We start from the raw sequence: 23,575 nt of genomic DNA on the forward strand, positions 1-23,575 counted from the left end.
TAGTTCTATTCGGATTTTGTGTGCAGTTTATTATTTTATCTAATTTTTTTTTTTTTTTTTTTTTGCTTTGATTAGTCTTTAAATCATGATCAAATTTAAAAATTTTTTTACAGTCATGTTTAACTACTGTATGTTGCTAAATAATTAAACAATTGCATTACTTAGCTGACTTTACGTTTCATCGCAAATTACGCAAGATTTTTTTTTTTTTTTTTTGGTGCAAGATAGATGGATCTATATTTTCTATTTAATTAAATTTTCGCAGGACTTCTCGAATCTTATGTTTAGGGTAGATTATTCATTTGTTCATTAAGCAACAGTTCACCTCAAACAAACATCACCTCTGTAAGTTTTTTTTTTTTTTTTTTTTTTTGTCATTGTGATTGTGAAATGACGGATTTGTGAAGACGAAAATTTATTGTATGCTTCTGTAATCTTGTTAGTATAATATTTCAGAGAAAAGGAGATAGGAGATAGGTTTGAGGACTTTAAATCAAGTTGTCGGCTGTTTCCAGATGCAGGTGAGTGTATCATAACCAATGACAACATTAAACAGACACGGTTTAATGTTAGAATAATACTAACAGGACCTATTCTTTTCGTCGCCCATTTAGTCTATTTTTAATAACAACACGGAGATGTAGAGAAAACCGCGCGATAAATTTTAATTAAATTTGAATTTCTTACTTTTATTTGCGGTTGTACCGTGTTTTTTGTACTGTAGATTGTCCGGCATGTCGGTCTATCCCGGAGAAATGCAGTTTAAGTGAAACTGTCAGCATTACATCAAAAACTAAGATTATACGTTTAACTTCTCCACTTTGTCCTCTTTCTAACTATTTGAAATTCTCGTGGAATGACGAAAATGCTATTTTATGTTTATTTTATTGCAATTCGATCGAAAAACGTAGAAAATAAACATATCAAATTTCAGAAACTCGCTGTACATTATCTCGACTTACACGGATTAACATTTGCTTTGTGTGAAATTTCAGGTGTTATTTTTAAGATCTGGGTGGATTGTCAGTGCAACACGCACTGATTAAATACCACTACTGCAACTAATGTCAATAAGCAGCTAATTGTTTTATTGCACTGTAAACGAATACTTTCTTCCTGATTTTAAGTGTCAAATTACAATGTTATTATTTTATCGTACTCGAAAGGATGTTTTCTTTAAAGTTTATTTAACAACTACATTTGTTAGATCTGATTAATTTTATTTTTTTAGTCACAGTTTAACTGGCATGCTGGTAACCCCTGGGCTTCGGGCATTCTGGTCGATTCACCTGTGAGAAATTCTGGACTCGAACTCGGATCCTTTATAGAGCAGCAGGATGTAGATATTATGTAGACTGTGTTCGCGACATAAAAAAATTACAACAACGAGTTGCTTAACTTTCCCGGCAACATATGCTGGCGCCATCTGTTATGATATTTTATTATTAAATTTTTAAAAATATTTTTAACAATTATAAAATGGTAAAAAGCTTAATTTTGAGAGTAGGGATGGGTTTTATAAAATATTTTAAATGCTAATAATGAGTAAAATCGTCATTAAATCCGATCATACTCGAGTTACACACGACCCGCTTTATTCCCCACTCCCTCGTTCTTTAATCACCAAAATTTAATAGCATCAATCCCCCTAATACACAAAACTCCCTGCAAAATTTCTGAAATTTTCGACAAAAAGCACGAGTTATTGAGCTTCAAACAGGTGAACAAAATCGTGCCACCCCCACATACACACAACATCCACACAGAGAAATTACTCCCGAATTTTTTTGCATTTCTCGACGTTTGACCGCAAAAATGGTCAAAATCTTGGGAGGGGATTTGACCGACCGATCGTCGTACTTTCCCTCTGTTGTATATAACAGCCGGGAAAGTAAAAGTATCTTTTGTTTTTATTTGTTGTTTTTTAATCGATAAAATATTTAATTTTATTACTAATTTTATAATTTGTCTAGGAATAAAAATGAGGGAGCAGACAAGCGTAAATATAAATGACGAAAACGTTCGAAAGAAAAAGAAGTCTGGAAATGGCATAAAAAGTGTGTTGAAAGGAATTACTCGCAACCAGATACTATTGTTAATTGCATTCGGTTACTGTAATTTTGCTATGGGTGCTTGTTACGCATTATTAGCTCCTTTCTTTCCCAGAGAAGTAATTCTAATATTCATATCCTGATCAACGTTATTACACAAAAATAACATTTTAATGTATTGTTTTCAGGCCGAATATAAAGGAGCATCTCCCACGGTTTATGGATTAATAATTGGTTTTTATCAGCTGATAGTAATTATCGTGTCGCCTATTTGTGGAAAAATGGTATGTATATTATTTTCGGAATTAGGAATCTTTGAAGAAAATTTAATACAGATATTTGAATTTTTCTGTCATATGTGACAGTCCTGCTCTAACTACATTTACTAACTCTTGTCATAGTCTTGCTTTAGACAACTGCCTACAGCTGCTCTACAATACAATTTCTCAAAAACTATAAAATAAATCAATCAAACAGATAAGCAGTGAAAAAATCTATGTTTTATCAGAAGAAACTTTAATTTACATCGCTTTCCTTTTATATAAAATATGAAATCTTGGAGTATTTCCGTGTTTGAGACAAGTGAGTCAGTGGCGTAGCTAGGATTCTCCGGGCCCGGTGCGGAACCAGATTTGTGGACCCCGAAAAAATTTTCGGTACTTTTTCGTGATTTTGGGGCCCCCGTGTGCCTATCGTTTTCCAGGGGCCCGGTGCGGACCGCACCTACCGCACCCCCTTAGCTACGCCACTGAAGTGAGTGAGTGGCACTGTAGTCCCCTTCTATTTCTAATTTGGGGTTTTATAGGATTTTCCCTCGAATCTCACCCTTTTGATTGGTCCCGTGTCCCCTCTCCCTCACTCCGATTGGCCATTCTTCTGTCTACAGGCGAAAACGAGACCGATTCGGGTCGGGAAAGGTCCGAGAGGTGTTGACGGAGCTTTGAAGTCCGCACTCGTATTTTACTCCGTTATTGCCCTTTCTCTGACGTTTTTGAACCTAAACGATTTACCAGATGTTCTCGTAGCCGCTCACCCCTAACGGTTTCAGGCTTACATGACGTAACAGATGTCCTTTTGGTTATTAATTCTCCCTTTTCTCGATTGTTTAGACCCTACACTTGTTTGCGAGAACCTTGACAAAGCTCCCTCTCTCTCGGCCGACATTCCCTTCCGTCGTTTATCATCGCGTGGCGTTTATTTTAAAATAAGTATGTAGTTTCCTTTCTGTTTGGTCTACATCACCAACACGCCCTCCTGATCCGATTTGACCTCCGAAATTTTATAATTAATCGTAATTTTGACTCGATTTTAGGTACAGTACCTAATATTATATCTAATCTATTCAATTAAGAATTGTTTATATTTGGGAATAATATATGGTCGTATTATAATAGAATTTTCAGTAAATATTCTTTGTTAATTAATTATATCTTTCTTTCAGGCTTCACGTATAACACCTAATCTTCTAGCTTACGGTGGAATATTCTTATCTGGTTCCGCTAGTATTTTATTTGGGTAAGTTTATCGACAAACTGGAGAATCTATAATCTAAATGTTTTCACATTGATCTTATCATTTAGAATTCTAGAATGGTCACCTCCTGGAATTAGCTTCATAATTTTAGCATTTCTCATTCGAATGTTTGATGCCGTGGGATGGGCTGCTTACTTCACTTCTAGTTACGCTATCGTTGCTATGAATTTTTCTGAAAAAAGAGCCACTGTCTTGGTAAATCCTCGTTCTATTTTTAACATTTCTGTAATTTACATAAAACGAATTTTGAAATTCTGTTTATCTTTTTCAGTCTATCGTAGAAACCATTTTTGGTTTAGGTATGATTATGGGTCCAACAATAGGTGGTGCCTTATATCAAGTAATTTTTTAAAAATTTTATCCATTAAATCTTATAAAATATAATCTACTAAGCTTTTCTTTGAATTTAGATCGGTGGATATGCCATACCTTTCGTTACCATGGGATGTATTCTTTTAGTAGGTTCTTTCACGTCCTTTATGATCATTCCTCCGTGTGGTGAGTTGAAGAAATAGAACTTGAAGAATAAAATTAACCGAATCTCTTAGCATTAGAAATACAAAGTGACGCTAAAGTCAGTTAATGGAAATACATTTTACGAACGGTCGAAGCCAAGTTAGGAATATCGACATAATATTATTCGTAATTCAGTGTCTTCATTGGAATATCAATTAACTGAATATTAACTAATTCATCCATTACCACTCGAGATGTGATGATGGGCAGATCCTCTGTTGTGAGCATGGTCGAATCCATGATTGAAAAGGCACTAAGAGGGTCTTTTCAATCACACCTATCATCAGGGGAGGTTAGAAAACTAAAAAAAAAATGTTTATCATGAATTCGACCAATCCGGAATGAGGACAGCCTCAGTTTAAGACATTCAGAGCGGTAGGTTAATCCTTCAGTGCTTCGTCATCTGGCCATCTTTATCTTATTCTTCGAATGAAGAATAAGTATGTAATTGCTAACACCTTTAAAATATAATTAGAATAGTTTTTAATTTTTATTGAAAGAAATACTTTATATTTTAATTAAAGCATTGAATTTATTTTAGGCGAATTACCACCCGAAAACCCTGGAAATTTAATAAAACTATTGAAAAACCCAACCTATATAATCGATTTAACAGTTTGTGTTAGTTGTTTTTTTGCTCTGGGATTTAACGATGCGACGTTAGAGCCTCATCTGAGAGAAGTATGTTAAAAAAATACATAAATTTATTGTTTATTTCAGGAAATATTTCAATGGTTATTATCATTTTTCAGTTTGGTTTATCACCTGTATTATTAGGAACGGTTTTTATTATTTTAGGAGGTATCTATGCCCTTGGCTCGCCAATTTGGGGTTATTTATGCGACACAATAGTAGGCTTATTTAAATTATTGTATTAAAACACTTAAATTTTAAATATATACAATAAACTCGTATCATTTTAGGGACACGTGCAAATTTTATGTGCAGTTGGTATATTTCTATCCATGATAGGATTTTTGTTCATCGGACCTGTACCGTTCATACCATTACCAACGTAAGTTTGTAATTATAAATATTAGTTGTTAAGGAAAAAGAATACGCATTTATATACCGTAAATTTTAATCATTTAATACAGAACATTATGGCTTGTTATTGTTGCTCAAGTGTTTCTAGGATTAGGAATGGGAGGAAAATTAATCTGTGCTTTCTTGCATGCAATGATGGAAGCAATGTAAGTTTGCATATTGAAATTTTTATTGTTTTTATTTATCTTTTAATTTTTGTTTCTTTTCCTAGTTATTTAAGAAGTAGCTTCTTTTAAATTTAAAAGTTTTTTTTTTCTTTTTGTTAATGGAATTTTCCATTATCCATTATAAGGTTTCCATATCTTGTCTCGTCTTTCATCTAACTCTATTTTCAAGATTAAGGAAAGATAGACAGACGGACGACAGTGGGAATTTATAGGTCTATCATTTTTTCAAATTGCAGCCCAATAACTGAAGATATTTGTGATATCAACATGGACTATATTCCCATTTATATGAATGCAGGGCCGGATTTACATAAGGGCATTTGGGGCCTGTGCCCAGGGCCCCCACAAAACTAAAAAAAAATTATGTTTAAACATAATTTTTTTTTCTATTACCGCGACAGCCTAGTGTGGCCTAATCATGAGGGCAACAGGCAGAGAAAACCAAACCCGGGAAAAAACCTATGAAACATCGGAAAATTTCACATAAATATTTTTCAGTTAAATTAAAATAATTAGTTTTACACAATAAAATATATGTATGTTTACAATAACCCTATTTTTAAATGAAATTTACAACTTCCTAGTTCAAATCTAATTGAAAGTACAGTATTTTGTGTAAATTTTCTAAATCATCAAATTTGCCTACTCTTAAAGGGGGGACCCCCACCGAATTTGTGCCCAGGGCCCCTGGATTGGTAAATCCGGCCCTGTATGAATGGATACAAATTTAATTATATTTGGATGAGCTATTGTCTGCTACGATAAAATTGTGACAGATCATATTGCTTTTATCTTTACTGTCGAGTTTCATATTATCTATTTAGTTTCAAAACATTGCGAAGAAAGGATGCATTCTGATTGTCTGAGTGTACTTTTTATAGGCTTTGATCTTATTAAAATCTAATTGGCATCCTGTTCTTGTAAAGATCTATAAATTTCTGGTTAGTGTTACCTATGGTGCCAAAATGGCGGCTCGTCTCTGATTCGAGGAAACAGAGGAAAGAAAACAGTGGGGACGCACGTTCTAACCTAACCTAACCTATTCTAATAAATTACCATAATTATTACCAACCAAATTATTAGAATAGGTTAGGTTAGGTTAGAACGTGCGTTCCCACTGTTTTCTTTCCTCTGTTTCCTCAAATCAGAGACGAGCCGCCATTTTGGCACCATAGGTAACATTAACAAAATTTCTTTGTACAACATTATCTATTAGTAGGAACATATTAAAATAGTTTTAAAACAAAATTATGAATGATGTTTTACCGTAGAATTTTGTTGGTTTAGAGAAACAGGATTGCCGGATGATGTTTCTACCTACAGCATAGTCTTTGGTACCCTTACATCCGCTTGTTCACTCGGGTAAACTATTTTAAATTCTTAATAAATAAGAAATCTTTTATTTAAGTTACGTTACTAATACTTAACCTTTCGCAGTTCCTTTATCGGGCCGTCATTAGGTGGATTTTTATTAGATCATGTGGGGTATAAATATGCAACAGTTTATGTGGCTGGTATAGAACTTGGAATTGTAAGTAATGCATATTTAAATTTTTTAGAGTTTTAGAGGTTAAATTATATAAATTGCACTATATTTTTTAAAAGATTTGTAATAAGTTTAAATATTTAATTTTAGGGTATCATTGTTGGAACTTTTGCAATATGGAAGAAGTTTCGACATAAAACTGGTGAAGAAATATTTTTATTAAAAGAATAAAATTGAATGTAAATAGAGATACAATAAAAATTTTTATAATATTAATTTGTTTTTATCATTAACAAAAGTTACATCTTTTGTCATTTTCAAGTTATATTTTCGTTTTACAAATTATTCTCAATTTTCATACTTGTGATGTCTCATTGTAATCGTGCTATTTATAAAACGAACCTAAATCTCTACATTGTCAAAAGGCGGGGTGATTCAGTCGGGACGTTCAGGCATAATATAAGGTGAAAAATAAAGATTGTTTTGTTTTCTCTAAGTTTTTTGATCGATTGCAAGAACCAAAACACCAGTGCAGTACGTCCTATTAATAAGCTCAGTCCTCGTAGACAAATATTTAACAAATTGTAGAAAATAAGGACATAGAGGCATATGAATTAATATGAACTCAAATCTCTATATTGGGAAACTCAATTGAGTCTCGTAGTTAGAGAATATCTGGATGACAATTTTAGTGAAGAATGGATTAGTCGTAAATTAAATATAGCTTCACCTTCTCAAAAAGCAAACATTTCATTCATTTAAATGATCCAAACTTAGGTTTATTTTTTAAAAACAAATAAAAAAAAATAGAATAACTTTTAACGAGATACGAATGTAAACTCAATTTATATTCAAATCGAGACCAAATTTAAAAATAAATAAGCAATCTACAGCTAAAAGGTTTTTACTATAAAGATATAATTTAGTGTCTTTTATTGTGGGGAATCATCCAGAACAGAGGTCATAATTGTGCCAGGTCGACCGGAAATCGAGGAGCGAGAGTCAATCTATCCGGCTCTCCGCACGCTTGATAATCCATGGGGTCATCGCAGCTTTTACAACTGGGTCCAGCAGCCAAAATACAACGCAGAATCCTGAGGGAGAAGCAGCCTCATCCTCACTTGAAGTTCCGACATTGCCAGTATTCGTGTAAAATCCAGGTAGTTGTAAGCCAAACTCAATTCCCGATCCCCAGAATGACAAGCCGAAGCTAAGCCGCCGCGGCCATTCTGCCTACTTAGGATTTCATGCTTTAAAATTTATTATTTTGTATTTTAGGACTTCATCAACGGACGTATTCTTCACCATTACACGTCCGTTCTTAAGTTTTGGATACGTGTGTATTTATGATACTTGCAAGTCTCAAAATGTTCCTGATTCTGAACAAAGATCAACAAACGAAAAAAAACGTCAAAAATCCCAAATAATATACTCGAGTTTAAATTTAAAAGTGAAGCAACGAGTTGCGTAACTTTCCCGAAGAAAAACACTAAGGCATATTAGCATAAAATGAATATTGTCTGTAGCGCCATCTGTTACGTAATTTTGTTTAAAAATTATTTTAATATTATTAATCATATTCTGTCTTATGCCATTGTGCAACCCTAGTTAAGCCGATATTCGTGGCATTCACGAAGTACATCCAAACTAAGATATGATAATGAACTATAAATTACTAATTTGCCATATATTACTTTCGCAGTTATGAAGTATGTTGGTGCTGGGCTAAATCCGGCACTCTAACATTAAGGCCCTCTAAAATTAAGGCCGGCACTACGGCCTTAAGGTCTCTGCTTATTCCAAAAGTAATTACATGACACTTGAAGCATTTGCTATACTTCTTCTGCTCCAAGAAGATGCAAATATTGAAGGAACATAAAATAATTTATCTTCTACATTCAGAAATGTCTATGACAACCACCCATTATATTCATATGATATTTTAATTCATACTCTGTAGAAGTTTCTTGAATGTTCTGATTTCTGTCTGCCTTTCTCTTTTGTCTTGCTGACTCCTTTATTAAAATCATGCACGGTATTATATAATGGCTTAATTTTGAGAGTGTGGATGAGTTTTACAAAAAATTGTAAATTCTAATAACAAGAAAAATCTTCATTAAGTCCAATCCCACTCGAGATATGTAACACGACCCCTTTCTATCTCCTCATCCCCTTGACCTTTAACCACTAAAATTTTACAGCATCAATGCTCTCTTATACACAAGCTATCGTGCCAAATTTCATTACTTAATCTTAATCCCATCCTGAAATATTAAACAAAATAGACACCAACACACAAACACACGGAAAATTTTGAACTAAAAGATACAAAACGTACAGGACGAGGAATTTTAAATGTTTTTTTTTAGATTTATCTTAATTATTAAAAAGTTTATAATAAATTTTGAAGTGTTTTTTAATCATTGTCTAAAAATACATAGATTCCATTTAAATACAGCTGTATTTGTAAGGGTAAATTCATTTGATTCCGAGAGTTCCTTCCTCGTCTGCTCTGGATTGCGCCACGTTAAGGCGAAGTACTTTAATTATCAGAAGTCTTTCACAATGTAAAATCATACTTTTATTTCGTTATTTTAATATTATTTTTTAAAATTACAACAAATCCCCGATAACTCGAACACATTTTTAGAAAACGTAATTTTAAATGTCTTAACAATAAAAAGTTATAATTAACGAGTGTTTTCGATAACCGGAAGTCTTTTGCATTACTGTATATTATTGTAGTGGATAAGTTATTAAAGACTATACTGTACATTGCGGTATACTGGTATGTACTGTACATTACATACACGCAGTGTACATTGTACCGTACTACCATAAAGTACTAATGAAATACTATCAAGACACGTGTTTGGTGGATATTTAATGAATTAAAAATAAATCTGGGCATTCAAATGTATGAATTTATCTACTGTACTATATTTTTTTTATTTGTATTAATTAAGCCTGTTAATTACTTGTATTATATTAATTTTAAAATTATTTATATTAAAAAAAATTATTATTATTGACAATACGGATAAGAAGAACAAAACTATATTAATGAAAAATTCAGTTATTCGTAATATATTTATTATGTCGTATTATTATTTGTAATGTCCTAAATTCATACTTATTCTATACGTAAGTGATGAATTGGCTGTGCACTTGTGTGTAAGTCAAATAAAAAATAAATAATATATTAATTATAATATAACTAAAATGATATTCATCACTATAAGATATTCTCCTTATTGTTAATTAGTCATTTCCTCCTTTGTTTTGTCGTTATTACTGGAAAATATCAAAACCATAGCTTTATATGTTAAAATAAAAAAATAATATAGGGCCTATATATATATATATATATACGTAATTTTAATCAGAAACATGTAAATAATAATACAAAATATTAATAAATACGTAATTTTACAATTTTAATGACAAAATTATATATTTAAAAATTAGGATAGGATTAATTGATAGAATAAGCAACACATGGACGATCTGCCAAGGAAAATGCCCTTTTCCGGAGGAATTTCTAGGGAGGCTGCCCCTTATTTAGGTGATAGACAGGTGAAAACACTCCAATAAACACCAGGGGCCAAGGGTTCGTGCTTGACCAAGGGCTGGCCCTTGGTCAAGCACGAACAGCGACCTGAATAATATCAGTGGTCTTTATCCACTCGGCCGTTGGTTAGATATTTAGAAATTAATTAAATTAAATATTAGTGTTTTAGTATTTTATAATTATTTGTATTTGTTTACAAAGAAAGAGAAATAATAACATAATAACGATAAAACTTATATTAGATTTATTTAGTATAAAACTGCGTAAATAAAGATCTTTTCGGTTAAAATAATACATATTTACTTAATTTATAATTGTATTAATTATATTTTACGATAAATATCATTTTATATTTTAAATATTTGCTATACTTTTTGATACAATTCTAGATAAAACCCTTGATACCCGGACGATTTCAAATAAAGATAAGATTTAGAATTCGGAAGGGGGATTTCCGCTATATCTTGCGAGAGGAGGAGACGTTCAATATATAAAGCATTCAGTCTACACCATTAATTTGTATCATCAGTAAAGTTACAAGTAAAAGAAGATGAAGTCTCTTCCCGTATTCATTTTAATTGCTTTTATTATCATGAGTGCTAATCTAAGTAAGTAATTTATTTATTTTTATGTCTTAATTTAATTTCTTATAAAATTCCATAGTCAATTTTTGACTACTGAAAGTTATCATAAAATTAATTATTTCTGATAGTACTTCAACCGTAAAAATAATACAGCTGTAATTATTAATATAAGTATCATACCAACGAAAATATTTTATATTTACATGCTAAATAACAACAGAAGTTCGATCTTAATAAGTTATTGTTATTCATAAAGCTCAGTGATTCCCAAAGTGGGCGCTACTACCCCTTAGGGAGCGGTAGAAGACTCAAAGCAGGCGATGAAAGACAAGGGAGCAGTAGGAGTATTGAAAAACAAAGGGGCGAAAATTCATTTTTGAATAAAAAAATTAATACTGAACTTCAAATAAATACAATATACAGTCAGTTTTTGCAGTGACGCATTATCCTATTGGCAAAAAGGTCGATTGCCTGGAACCCCCACCAACAGAGGAGCCAAACAATCTTTTATAGGAAAATATTTCCCCAAAATCTTCCCCAGAAGTAAAATGTTTGAAGCCGATACTGTACGTGGGCTCCTAATTTAAATTTATTTGGGTCCCAAGGAGCTACAACTTGCCACTGCAGTTTTGAGTCGTAAAGTAGTAATTTAAGATTATTTTAGACAATTCTTATTTTTTCACTTATAAAATAAATGCTTAAATTTAAAAAAACGTTTTTATTAAAAGTATTATAATGTAAACATTTATTTTATCATTTTGGACTGGTTTTATGGGCGGTGCTAAAGACGTGTCTGCACTAAAAAGGAGGCTGTATTTCATAGAATTTGGGAAACACCGAGATAGCGTTATCCGATTTACATGGTTTTTAATGTATAATTATGTTTCAAATAACTCTAATGTTTTATGTTTACAGTTGGTACAAATGATGCTTCGTTTGCACCTCGTCGTTGTAGAAGCCATCGCGAGTGTAGAAGATATTGTGGTTTTGGAGGAAGATGTACTAGAAGTAGACAATGTATTTGTTCTTACGGTCGTTGATTTTTCATGAATTTCCTACGTTTATGATAAAATCTGTATTTTAATAATTCCATTATAATAGTCAAAACACATGTATTTTAAGAAATTGATTGTAGCGTGCTTCTGAATATTACTATGTGCTTCTGTACTAAACTTTCATCTTAATAAATTTATTGCAAGTTAAAATGATGTCTTGAGTACATGATTAGGCCCGAGTGTAAAAAGTAAGAGGAATTTTACATCATTATTAAAATAATAAATCTTTTTGTTAATCATTGTCTAGAAATACATAGATTCCTTTTAAATACGGCTGTATTTAAACTGAAAAACATAGCATTTATTTCCGAGAGTTACTTCCTTGCCTGCTTTGGATTGAGTCACGTTAAGGCGAGGTAGTTTAAATTATCGGAAGTCTCACAATTTAAAATCGCATCATTCTTTCATTATTTTAATAATATATTTTAAAATTACAGTAAATCTCCGGTAACTCGGACAAATTTTTTTCGAAACAGTAATTTATCATTTCTTAACAGTAAAAAGTTACAATTAACTCTCTCTGCCTTGTATACAATCAGCTGTCATCTAATGAATAGCTCTACGCACTCTACTGTAATTCTGGAGAAAATTATTATTTTACGATTAATATTAGAAATATTGTCTAATAAAATAACCTTAATTTCCGTTGTGTTTGTTTTTAATTGTTGCTAAGGCCTTTCTTGGAAATTCTTGGAAAGGCCTTGGTGGTAACACAAAACATCTGTGAAAATAGAGAAAACGAGGCGACCAAAGAATTCAAATTATTCTAATTACCGGTAATTAAAATTCGGACGGGATATTAATGTATATACGTATGTAATATATAAATTAGAGCGAGAAATAAGAGATTTAAAGTAGTCTATTTATTAATTTTCATTTTGTTTTAACAATTCCATTGGAAAATTAACTATGAAAAGATCCAGTTTCTCTGAAAAACCGATCGATTCTTATTGAAAACCACCGCCGCTAATAGTGATATTTTGCTAATCAAAGTTAAAAAGTACTTAAATCTAAAAATATCGTAATCTAAACTTACTTATAAATCGCTGCAAAAGACTCAAAACTCGAAAAGTATGTTATAAAATTTTAATTTTCACATGAATTGCAAAATACGAGTTTTTCTCCCGATTATCGTGTGTGAAATAACACTAAACTCTTGATTAGTTAAAATAAAACTCCGAATAAATGACATTTTACTCTCTAAAATCATGTTTTTTTTATAATATTAATATTTAATAAAGAAAAAGTATGGCGATCGGTCAAAAATTAACTCCCTCCTCCGAAGATTTTTACAATTTTGGACTCAGGACATCTTGAAACGTCGAGAAATGTAAAAAATGTGGGGGTTTTTCTATATCTATATGTATGGATGTTTGTGGGGGGGCACGATTTTGCTCACCCTGTTTGAAGCTTAATAACTCCTTTGCTTTTTTTGTAGAAAGTTTCTGAAATTTTGCAGAGAAGTTCGTGAATTAGAGGGATTGACGCTCTTAAGTTTTGGTGGTTGAAGATCGAGGGCGTGGGGAAATAGAAGCTGGTCATGTGTCGCATCTATATAATATTACGTTCATACTTTTTTCTGAAAAAATATTTATTTTTAAATATTTCAACAATTAGATATTTTGGGATGTCTTTTCATTACCCCTGTGATATTTCATTCGATACAGAATTAATGATACATAAATTATGGTTAATGTTACCTTAGGTGCCAAGATGGCGGCGCTTCCGGTAATCTCGAAACAGAGTCACGCGCGGTACTGATAATAGAGGGAGCTATCTGATAATAGCAGAATGGAAGCGAACAATATGAGCAAAGAATTGCAGTCCTGTATTGTGATGATGTCTGAATAAGTATTAAATCTTGTTAAATTTAGATTCTTCATATACAAGTAAGAAGACACTATCATAGTACAGCGGTCCTATTAAATCCTGTTTAGCCTAATAATGTTAACAAAATTTTTACATACATTCTTTTTCTCTTCCGGTGAAAAGAAACAATATTTTTCTCGTCTCTTAAAGAACACAAAATTATATTTTCCTACATATATTTCTTTTATTGACAGTTTTGGCCGCCATCTTTCTGACGTATAAATTAATAAGCAGCAATCCCAATATTCTTTCCGTAATATTATTTTCCTCCAATAGGAAAAAATAATTTATTGATGCGAGTTGCAGCATACACAATGCGTTTTTTTAAATTGGAAGTGATGAGCGTGGTGTGTTTTTCGAGGAACACGGGCACTAATGGATACACATTTGAAATACACAGAATTCACACACGTGCGTAACTTACACTTACATTTGGATAGCTGCTTTCTATTAATGCAAAAATACGTTTCTAATGTTGTTGATGCCTTTTTTTATGAAAAAGTGGTGGAAAAAATTGGAAAACGGTCGAATAAACACGTTTTTAATGGCGACTGACAAAATGTCGCCTCTGAAAACGTATTTATTCAACCATTTTTATTTACAAGTGGTCCTTGCCAACACATACGCTCAGACATCCAAAGATACATTCTGGTAATGCTATAAAGCGGGGCCAGGGTATGTGCGTTTGCACCTTAAAATAAATAATTGAATTGAATAAATAATAATAATAAATCCAAACATACACATAAACATACTCGGAATTTCTGTTTTCTTTGACTTTTTGACTTCAGGGGGTCTCAAAACGTCGAGAAATGTAGTTTATGATTTGTAATTAAAAAAATAACGACTTAACCTATTCACATAACAATTTTATACACCTTCAATTAGATTTTATTTTATCATTTGATTTAAAATTATTCAAAAAAGAAAACTTATTGAATTTTTATTTCGATATTTCAATCTTCAAATCAGCCTAATTAAATTCTATATTTCATTCAAAACCAGAATCGACGGTTTCTCTTGGACTTTGGCTCGACTAATTCCGAATCCATTGGGCATTCTTCACCATTTCTATCAACCTGTTGAAAAGCTCGAACTAATCTTACTGTTTCGTTTACGCTTCTCCCTACGTCCATATCGTTGATAATAGATTGACAAATTCTTCCTCTATCGTCTATGACGAATAGAGCTCTAAAAGCGATCCCTTCGGCTTCGTTTAACACCCCAAATTTTCTGGCAATACGACAGTTTTTGTCAGCCAATAGGGGAAAGTCTACTTGTCCCACTCCTCCGTGTTCTCTATCGGTGTTTAACCAGGCGCGATGACATAGATAACTATCGGTGGAACATGCCACTACTTCGCAATTCATGCGTTTAAATTCGGGTAATCTTTCGTTGAAGGCGGTGATCTCCGTTGGACAAACGTAAGAGAAGTCCATGGGATAGAAGATGAGAACTAAATATCTTCCTTTATAATTTGAAAGCCTGATTTCCTTTACTCTTCCATTGATTACGGCAGTTCCACAAAAATCTGGAGCAGATTGGCCCAGATCTGAACGAGTTCTCTTTGTACCGCTTCTGTTACTTCGCTTTACTTTCTTACCCGCCATCTTGATTGTTATTTCGATATTATCAAATAAAAGTATTGTTGACTTTAACAATGTTAAATATAACTTATTTCATAATAATCGAGAATATTAAAGCCAAATTGTGCTACATCTTCTCCTACTAACCATCTATATTTTAGGCCCTTTGAGGCCGCAATTAAGAAGGCCTTTAGGAACCTTAGGATCTTTTTTAATGGCTGCGTGTAAACCGATGATTTCTCCCTGTTACAGATGCATTGTAAATTATTCTAAAATGAATTTTATTTTCTATCAATTTATATGTGCAGTATCAACCGAAATAGCCATTTTGGAATTAATATTGAAGAAAATAAAACCTGTCGGGGTTAAATTGTTAAAACTACAGGAAATATTTAAGTATAAATAATAAAAACAAATTTTATAGTTATGCAAGTAACTAATTGAAAGAATGAATATAAGTTGAAACTTTTTTAGGGTAATTTATGTTTTGGTTTGGTTTGGTTAGAAAGAATTTTCCTATTATTCAATACCATTATGGCGACTAAAAAGAAATACACACAATCGAACTGCAAAACATGAGAGAAAATTAGAATTAAAAGGTAAGTATCAGTTATTTATATTCTATTTGTGCTAATTTGAAAATTGTCATTTTTAGCTTCAAAATCATCCCGCGGGCGAACAGCCGAGAGGTTACGTGACAACCTATGGCTGTGGAGAACCCGGTTGTAAAACCCCAGAAATTTATCGGTGGTGGTGCATTCGGATATATTGAATCATCTCTCATTAATTAAGTACCCTCTCCATTGTGGGCCCAGCCAAACCCATAACGGATTCGGATAATTACTAATTGTTAAAAAGGCCCTGTTATAGTATGAACTAAGAGGACTTAGAATCATGCCCATCAAAATATGACGAATATCGAATATAGAGGTTCCGCAGTATATTTTAAACGTTAATCATTTCTTACTCGCAATATAGTAGCTTAAGTTACTGGCATTTCTTACTGTAATTATGCAATATAAATCTTTTTTTCTAAAATTAAAAAATAATTCCAAGATAAGTTAATTTGTTTAAACACTTTCTGTTAGATGACAATTACGAATTTGGGTAACTAAAATATTTCGAAAATTAGATACTAGATGGCGCTAGCAGCATATCTTTTTCATATGTATTATTTTTAATGCTATAATAATATAATAATACTAAATGTGCTAATACTTCAGGAGTAAAAAGAAAAATAAATGATTTTAAAATGTAGACTAATGAAAGTAATTTTAGGTACTCGTAAACACGTGTAAGCTCGCAAGCATTGTAAATTATAATAATTTGTATATAAATTTTTAACAATTTCTACTTCGAAAATAATCGTATTTAATTTCAGCGATAATATACTGTTGTAAACATAAATTTGCATAAATAATGTTATTTATATAATTAATTGTTTTAGCATTATTAACATTATTTAATGTCAGCTTTAAAAAGTTTTAATAGGTAATTCCGGTTGTGTTTGACCAGGCTCACAATGAAGGTCCTGGACGAATGTATGGTGGGTGTGATAAAAAGGGAAAAATGAGAGAAAGTGGAGCAGAACGGAACCCTGAGGCAGAACATAACTCCCTATATTTTATGGCCAGTGGATGGTGCAAACTAAGCGAGAACTGCAAGAACTTCATAACAGACCCAATAGCGCTTGTCTACACTGTCGAGGTCACAGTGAATGGGCATCAATATCCTAAAACACCTTTTTTCCAACAATATATTATAATTTTACTGATTCTTATTCTCGCAATAAGTCAAACACGTCCAGAGAGGGCAAGGGGCCCTGGTACCTTCAAAGAAAAATGGTAGAAATACTAAAAAATTTTTCAAAAATCTTTTATTAATATTTCTTTTTTTATTGTGTCATGTCTTCTATTTCTATACTGTTAACACTAATGAATTAACTGCCACAGTCAAACAAGTTAATATTAAGTGTTATACGCACTGCTATTTATGCTTATTTGCTTTAATATCGTCCTTTAAACTGCACGTTTCTAATATAGATTAACAACCTTCAAACATAACCTCTGCGTCTGGGACACGATCTGTTGAAGGTGTGAATCTTTTGCCAAAACTACCTCAAATGGGCTCATAATTCACGTGTTGGAGTGGACAGTGACGATGAAAATGCTATTCTCATCTGTGAATTTTTCTGATTTATTCAAATATCCTTATCATAAATTATTGACAGTTAAATTAAAACTATATTGCATGTAAAAAAGAAATGAAATGATTGGAAAAATAAATTATAAATCCATTTTGAAGCTTAGGATCTACAACAAATTTAATTTAATTAATATTCATTATTTGTATAGTTAAAAATCATGATAGAAATTAATACAAAAATTTATTTTGCACATAAAAAAAGAGGTGATTGCACATTCACAAATGAATTGCAAAGTAGTCTCTTTAGGAGAGTAATATCTATTTATGTTCGATGTACACAAATTTCCGTAATTATTATGTGTTAATTTAAAGAAAATGCTAACTTAACCATACGACGTGATTATCTAACAATTGAAAATAATAAGTAAATAATATTCTATATTTAATATTAGAAATAAATAAAAGTAATCTTGAAGTTCTCCGAGAAGATTCACATCGAACATCCTCTGAATAATTGATAATCATCCTTCCTTTTCAGATCAAGTGATGGATAAGGGAGTAGAGAAGATCACAATTTCACTTTTGCCAACATATTACCCAACTAGTAGATGGAGAAAACCAAATCTCCCTCCGACATCGTCGTACTTGCTCAAGATAGAGAGATATGGGAAAATTTGAGCCCTGCATACAATCACTTTTTATGTTTACTTCGTTTCCCTAGTGGTAAATGCAGTAATTAAAATGAAATTTTAAAAAATTCAGCAACGAGTTGCTTAACTTTTCCGGCAATATTTGCTAGCACCATCTGTTATGATATCTTATTTTAAAAAACTTTTTATATTTTTAATTATTATAAAATAGCAAAAAGAAAAACTTAATTTTAAAAGACGGGATGGGTTATATAAAAAATTGTAAATGCTAATAACGAATAAAATCGTCATTAAGTTCGGCCCTACAGGAGATATGACACATGAACCCCTTTATCTCCCCATCCTCTAGATCTTTAACCACCAAACTTTAATAGCATTAACTCCCCTAACACAGAAACTTCTCTGCAAAATTTCAGAAGTGTTCGACAAAAGACACAAGAGTTATTAAGCTTCAAATTAGGCGAATAAAATTGTGCCCCTCAAACACACACACACACACACGACATCCATACATACAGGAAAAAAATCCCAACTTTTTTGCATTTCTCGACGTTTAAAAGTCCCCGGAGTCCAAAAATATAAAAATCTTGAGGGGTCATTTTTCCCCTGTTATATATAACACAGCCGGGAAAGCAATAAACCAAATATCTGTAGATTTTTGTCGACTTTAACAGCGTTTTATAATTTAAATACGTATTATTGTTGTTGTATATTCACCTATTCTTGATACTTGATTAAGCACAGAAGTTTTAATATTTTATTAAATATTTATAGCATTTCAATATGTTGACAACATACATAAATTGAACGTGTGGCGAAATAATTTCAAGTATCATCATTGTGTAACGATAATACTTGAAACTCGTACAATTAATATGCCTCTCGTGCAATAAATAAGTTAGGAAGTTGTGTAGCCTGACAAAGGATTGGGATGGGAGATTGATGGAAGAAGAAAACCAATACTTGTGCGATCTGCTATGAGGGAGGGTCCCTCTCAGGAGAAATTTCTGAAATACTGTTCCTATTTTGATGTTAGACAAGCGTGGAAACCCGGAAAAATCCACTTGGCTAGCTTACAGGTGGACACGAACCCGCACCCATCTGTAAACTAGCGACCAACTACCAGTGATTATGGTTAAAAAAGCCTCAAATATTGATGTTTAAATATAAATATTTTGCAAAAGAATATAATAAATTTATATTTATTTTTGTTATACCTAGACCTAAACCGTATAAAGACACAATACCCATTTTATAAAGTTTATAAAAGAGGTTGAGGTGCACGTATTCAGCCCAAAACATGAACGGCGGACGGACGAGCGCCGCCATCTGGTAATCCTATACGGTCGATAATGGCGTTTGCTACGTCTAGAATGGCGAGTAGACGATCGGCTTAAACTTCTTCATTTTTTTCTGTTTGTGGTTAAAATTATGACGCATTTTATTAAAATAATGATTATTTAAGTATTTAAGAATAATATTGTAAAGAAACAGACGATTTTAATCCAGAAATTATTTAATTATTCAATTTTTTAGCGAGTGATGCGAAGTGCCTATAGAATTTACATATATTTGTCTTCATAATAGCTTATCTTAAGGTAGGTTTGTTCTTCCACCATCAACAGCGTAATACGTTTGTAAATTTTCTAAAAGTTAATTTTCCGAGCTGCTTTCAAATTTACATAAGCCACTACTTCCCTCAACAAGAGTATGAGATAGTCCTATCGTCCTATCGTACGGTACACGACGTTAATTAAAATAATTATTTAGTGTTATTAAACATCCTATAAATACTTTAAAACAGTTTAATTTGTTTATTTACCTTCGCTGGTAGCCCTCGATGTTAAATGCATCCGCCATTTTTTCAACAAATTTCCCGTGAGTCAATGAGTGACGTTCACTGAGTCACGTGATGTTGTGAACGAGCGCCGCAAGGTCTTTTACTTGGACTTAAAACATCAAACGTGTACTTCCACTTTCTGTACAAGTTTAACGTTTGTACTTGCGCCTTAACCTCTCTATTATATTAGATTGTATACATCGCACATTTAATACACTTTATAATCATATTAAAACGATTTTTTAAAGTAAAACTATGATTTTATTGTTTTATCGTAACTGTAAACTAATGTATTCAGCTATTAATACAGAAATAAGTATAATTTACATGTGCAATGCATATTTTTAATCTTTTAAGGTATGATTACGTGTAGTTTTTGTACACATTTGTAATAATAATTTTTCTTTCGGTGATAATTTACGAAATGTAAAAGAAAGTTTATAAAGTTATTAGTATTATCTCTGAGCAAAGAAACATTAAAATGGCATAATTGTATAATTTAAAGAAACATTATGACTTGTTCGAATGCTCAATGGATAATCTGCCTTATAGTCACGTTTACATATAATGATACTTTCATTCGTGATAATTGCCATTCTGTTGCTTACAACTCGGTCAATTTTTATTCTTTCGACCAGACTAGATTTTCGCTCAATAATATCTTTTATATTTTTAATTATTACGCACTGAAATAAAACTATCTATAATTTATGATAAAGCCATCGGAAACTTTGATGCAATACAGTATATAATCTACAAGTGAAAAAAAACACTAAAAATTAAATAACAATTTATTGGTGTAATTGAATCCAAGCTTTAACCTCTTCTGGAAAATTTTCTGCGGGCTCCCACGTATATATATATATATAATAGAAGATCAATAAACATTGTAATAAGTAGTGAAAAACTAACAAATCTTATTTCAAGAAGGATTAATTAGTTGACTAATACAATTAGTAAAATTGATATTTATTTAGGTAGTTCTAATGTAACGAGATAGTGAAACACGCTTGCTATAGTTCTACCTATTGAATAATGCGCTTCTATACATATCTACACATAGTCTGCTTGATAAATCAATGGGTATATATATAAATACATATATCGTTTTACCTCTACGTTACTTATAAATGTTCTGAACGAATTTCTGACAAGCATATGATGTATTTTCCATCCTCTTCTAGTGGATACGGTAAGATTTTCTAGTAAGATAACGGTAGTTTTAGATTAGATATTCGATAATAGATTTTCTCCTTCAGATCAAAACTCGATAAATAATATTCTCGGTTTTCACTCCCTTATTTACTATAATCTCTATGTTATGACTCGAGTTTACCAATGTGTATACTATCATTTTAACGCGTTTACTCGAATGCATCTAAATTAAAAAATAATTTAAAAAATAGATGAATATGGGAAGAAAATTCTGCATAATTTTTATTATTAGTTATCCTAATTACTTTATAACACGAATACATTAAGACTTGGTCAATTAACACGTTGTACATAATAATATAGCCTACAATAGACTGTTGAATAGTACGTACTGTACAGGTAATAAAAACTATAATTCAAGAATATTCTTATAATGGATTACTGAAAAATAATTTAATAAAAATTGATGTATAAAATATAAATTTATGAATGTGAAATTCCTGAAAATTTTGATACTGATTTCTTAAATGTTCAGAGGGAATTCGAGATATATTTAATGGAATTTTATAATTAATTTGCCATAAATTTCTTTAAAAACACCTGTATTATGTAAAGAATTTATTATCTTTTATTATTATTAAAAGTTTATGTTATTATAAATTTAAAAATTCAATTTCGTGCCCTCGTAACAACTCATCGGCATTTAATTTGTAGCATTTTATTATCAATTTATGCTTAATAATATCTTCACAGTCAAAAAAATCTATAAAGTTTTTATTATATATATTTATAATTGTCCATATAAATCAATAAGACTTTGTTTGTACGTTTATTATCTATAAATATTTTGAATTTTTCCCCTTTCTATCATAACTAACACTTCTGTTCTGGTTTAAGACTATAATTTAATTTATTTGACGTAGATACAGTAGAAAGAAAAGTGGATAATATCAAACTTTTATATAACTTAATGTAAATTTACAAGAAGAATTTACGAGATGTTGAAAAACTATAAAAGAAAAAAAAAAAAACCTTATTAATGTACTATAAATTTACAGGATATTTTGTCTGTACGTTGTTTACTCGTAATAAAAAATCCTAATTATATTTGTTACATTGTCCAGATCCTTTAATACATCAAGTGAGAAAATATTTCGTTATGTTCTTTTAATTGAGGTCGAATGATTATATTTTACAATTAATTTCCAATTAATACTTAAAATTTACATACGTAATTATAAATAAATTAGTTTAAATTCATTTCACGACACGCAACACATACACACACACTCTCTCTCAATCTGTCGTTTATGCTAGTTGATTAATGTCAAATAATTCATACCAACGAAACTAGGTTTAAAAAAAAATATTAATAAACATTCAAACTTCTTATATATTTATTCCTTTTTTTAAACAATAAAACATTAAGGAAACGTCGGTCAATTAATCAAATATTCTTCAAAGAAACCGAGCAACGTCTAAATGCATTTCTCTAGAAATCCATTAAGAACGAGTAGAAGTTTTAAAAAAAAGAAGTGAACGGAGACGTGGTATTTCATATCGATGTAATAAATAGCGATAGAACAATCCTCCTTCCCTTTGATCAAAATAATGTAGCAATTCTCTTAAACTAGCAACTATACAAACGATAAGAAGAGAAGAAAAATAAAATAATAATAATAATAATAAAATAAAAAAGAAGAATTGATGTGAGACATGGAACACCTGTCAGTTAGAGACCCGTGTCTGGTGGACCTTTAACAATCTTCAATTTTTAAACGTCATCTTTACCTTTCTACATCAGAAGTTATTTTGTTAGCAACGACGACAGATGACTTATGGATATATGGATGATGGCAAAATGCCAACTTGGCAAAGTTCCTTCCCAATTTTAACCTCCCCCGTAGCACCTTCCTTTGATATATTTAATAGCTTCCAGTATTAATGTCACACATAACAGTTTTATTTATTTTTTAAATAAATATTGCGCATATTTTTACTCGTAATAACTTTATAAATATTTGTTGTTTAACTTAATATTTTATTTTTTTAAATTTAATATTTGTTAATAATATTTCTCCCCCCCCTCTCTTGTCCTTATCTAAAACAGCGCGTTAATTTAATATTTTATTTTATTTATTCTATTTAATAATAAATTGTGGATTTTAACAGTAAATATTTTATTTTAAACATTAAATAATTTAATATTTTAATACTTTTTCGCATATTTTTTTGTGCGTAAAATCTGCGAAAATATTAAAATTTTTCGCTTATTTAGAAAAGGTGTAATGTAACATTTTAATTGTTTTAAATAAAAAAA

The 23,575-nt window shown here is 31.2% G+C and overlaps 2 protein-coding genes and 1 long non-coding RNA gene across 3 annotated transcripts; 2 read left to right on the plus strand and 1 right to left on the minus strand.

Annotated features, from left to right (window-relative positions):
* The first annotated feature begins 462 nt into the window (after positions 1 to 462).
* LOC136988498 (MFS-type transporter SLC18B1-like) lies at positions 463 to 7,072 on the plus strand. Its single transcript, XM_067286371.1, has 14 exons — positions 463 to 521; positions 1,974 to 2,170; positions 2,240 to 2,335; positions 3,493 to 3,566; positions 3,632 to 3,779; positions 3,856 to 3,924; positions 3,995 to 4,082; positions 4,642 to 4,781; positions 4,853 to 4,951; positions 5,024 to 5,115; positions 5,198 to 5,293; positions 6,602 to 6,676; positions 6,752 to 6,845; positions 6,951 to 7,072. The coding sequence occupies exons 2-14, from the start codon at positions 1,982 to 1,984 to the stop codon at positions 7,029 to 7,031; spliced, it is 1,341 nt and encodes a 446-aa protein (XP_067142472.1). The 5' UTR covers positions 463 to 521; positions 1,974 to 1,981; the 3' UTR covers positions 7,032 to 7,072.
* A 3,688-nt stretch (positions 7,073 to 10,760) lies between these two features.
* LOC136988428 (uncharacterized) lies at positions 10,761 to 12,160 on the plus strand. The gene is made up of 2 exons (XR_010882753.1): positions 10,761 to 10,979; positions 11,871 to 12,160. It is a non-coding gene; the product is annotated as an uncharacterized lncRNA (long non-coding RNA).
* A 2,714-nt stretch (positions 12,161 to 14,874) lies between these two features.
* On the minus strand, positions 14,875 to 15,519 carry LOC136988524 (peroxiredoxin 2-like). The gene has a single exon (XM_067286395.1). The coding sequence runs from the start codon at positions 15,487 to 15,489 to the stop codon at positions 14,875 to 14,877; it is 615 nt and encodes a 204-aa protein (XP_067142496.1). The 5' UTR covers positions 15,490 to 15,519.
* Between the last annotated feature and the right edge of the window lie 8,056 nt (positions 15,520 to 23,575).

The sequence above is a fragment of the Centruroides vittatus genome, unplaced genomic scaffold (genome assembly GCF_030686945.1).
Source record: "Centruroides vittatus isolate TY-2023 unplaced genomic scaffold, ASM3068694v2 scaffold_3315, whole genome shotgun sequence".
NCBI lineage: Eukaryota > Metazoa > Arthropoda > Arachnida > Scorpiones > Buthidae > Centruroides > Centruroides vittatus.

Bases quoted from the DNA above. Each gene is read 5' to 3' on its own strand.
- LOC136988498 (XM_067286371.1), top strand. From the start codon at position 1,982: ATGAGGGAGCAGACAAGCGTAAATATAAATGACGAAAACGTTCGAAAG. The intron at 3,925-3,994 runs GTAATTTTTTAA...CTTTGAATTTAG, and splicing joins TAGGTGGTGCCTTATATCAA to ATCGGTGGATATGCCATACC. The intron at 6,677-6,751 runs GTAAACTATTTT...AACCTTTCGCAG, and splicing joins ACATCCGCTTGTTCACTCGG to TTCCTTTATCGGGCCGTCAT.
- LOC136988524 (XM_067286395.1), bottom strand. From the start codon at position 15,489: ATGGCGGGTAAGAAAGTAAAGCGAAGTAACAGAAGCGGTACAAAGAGA.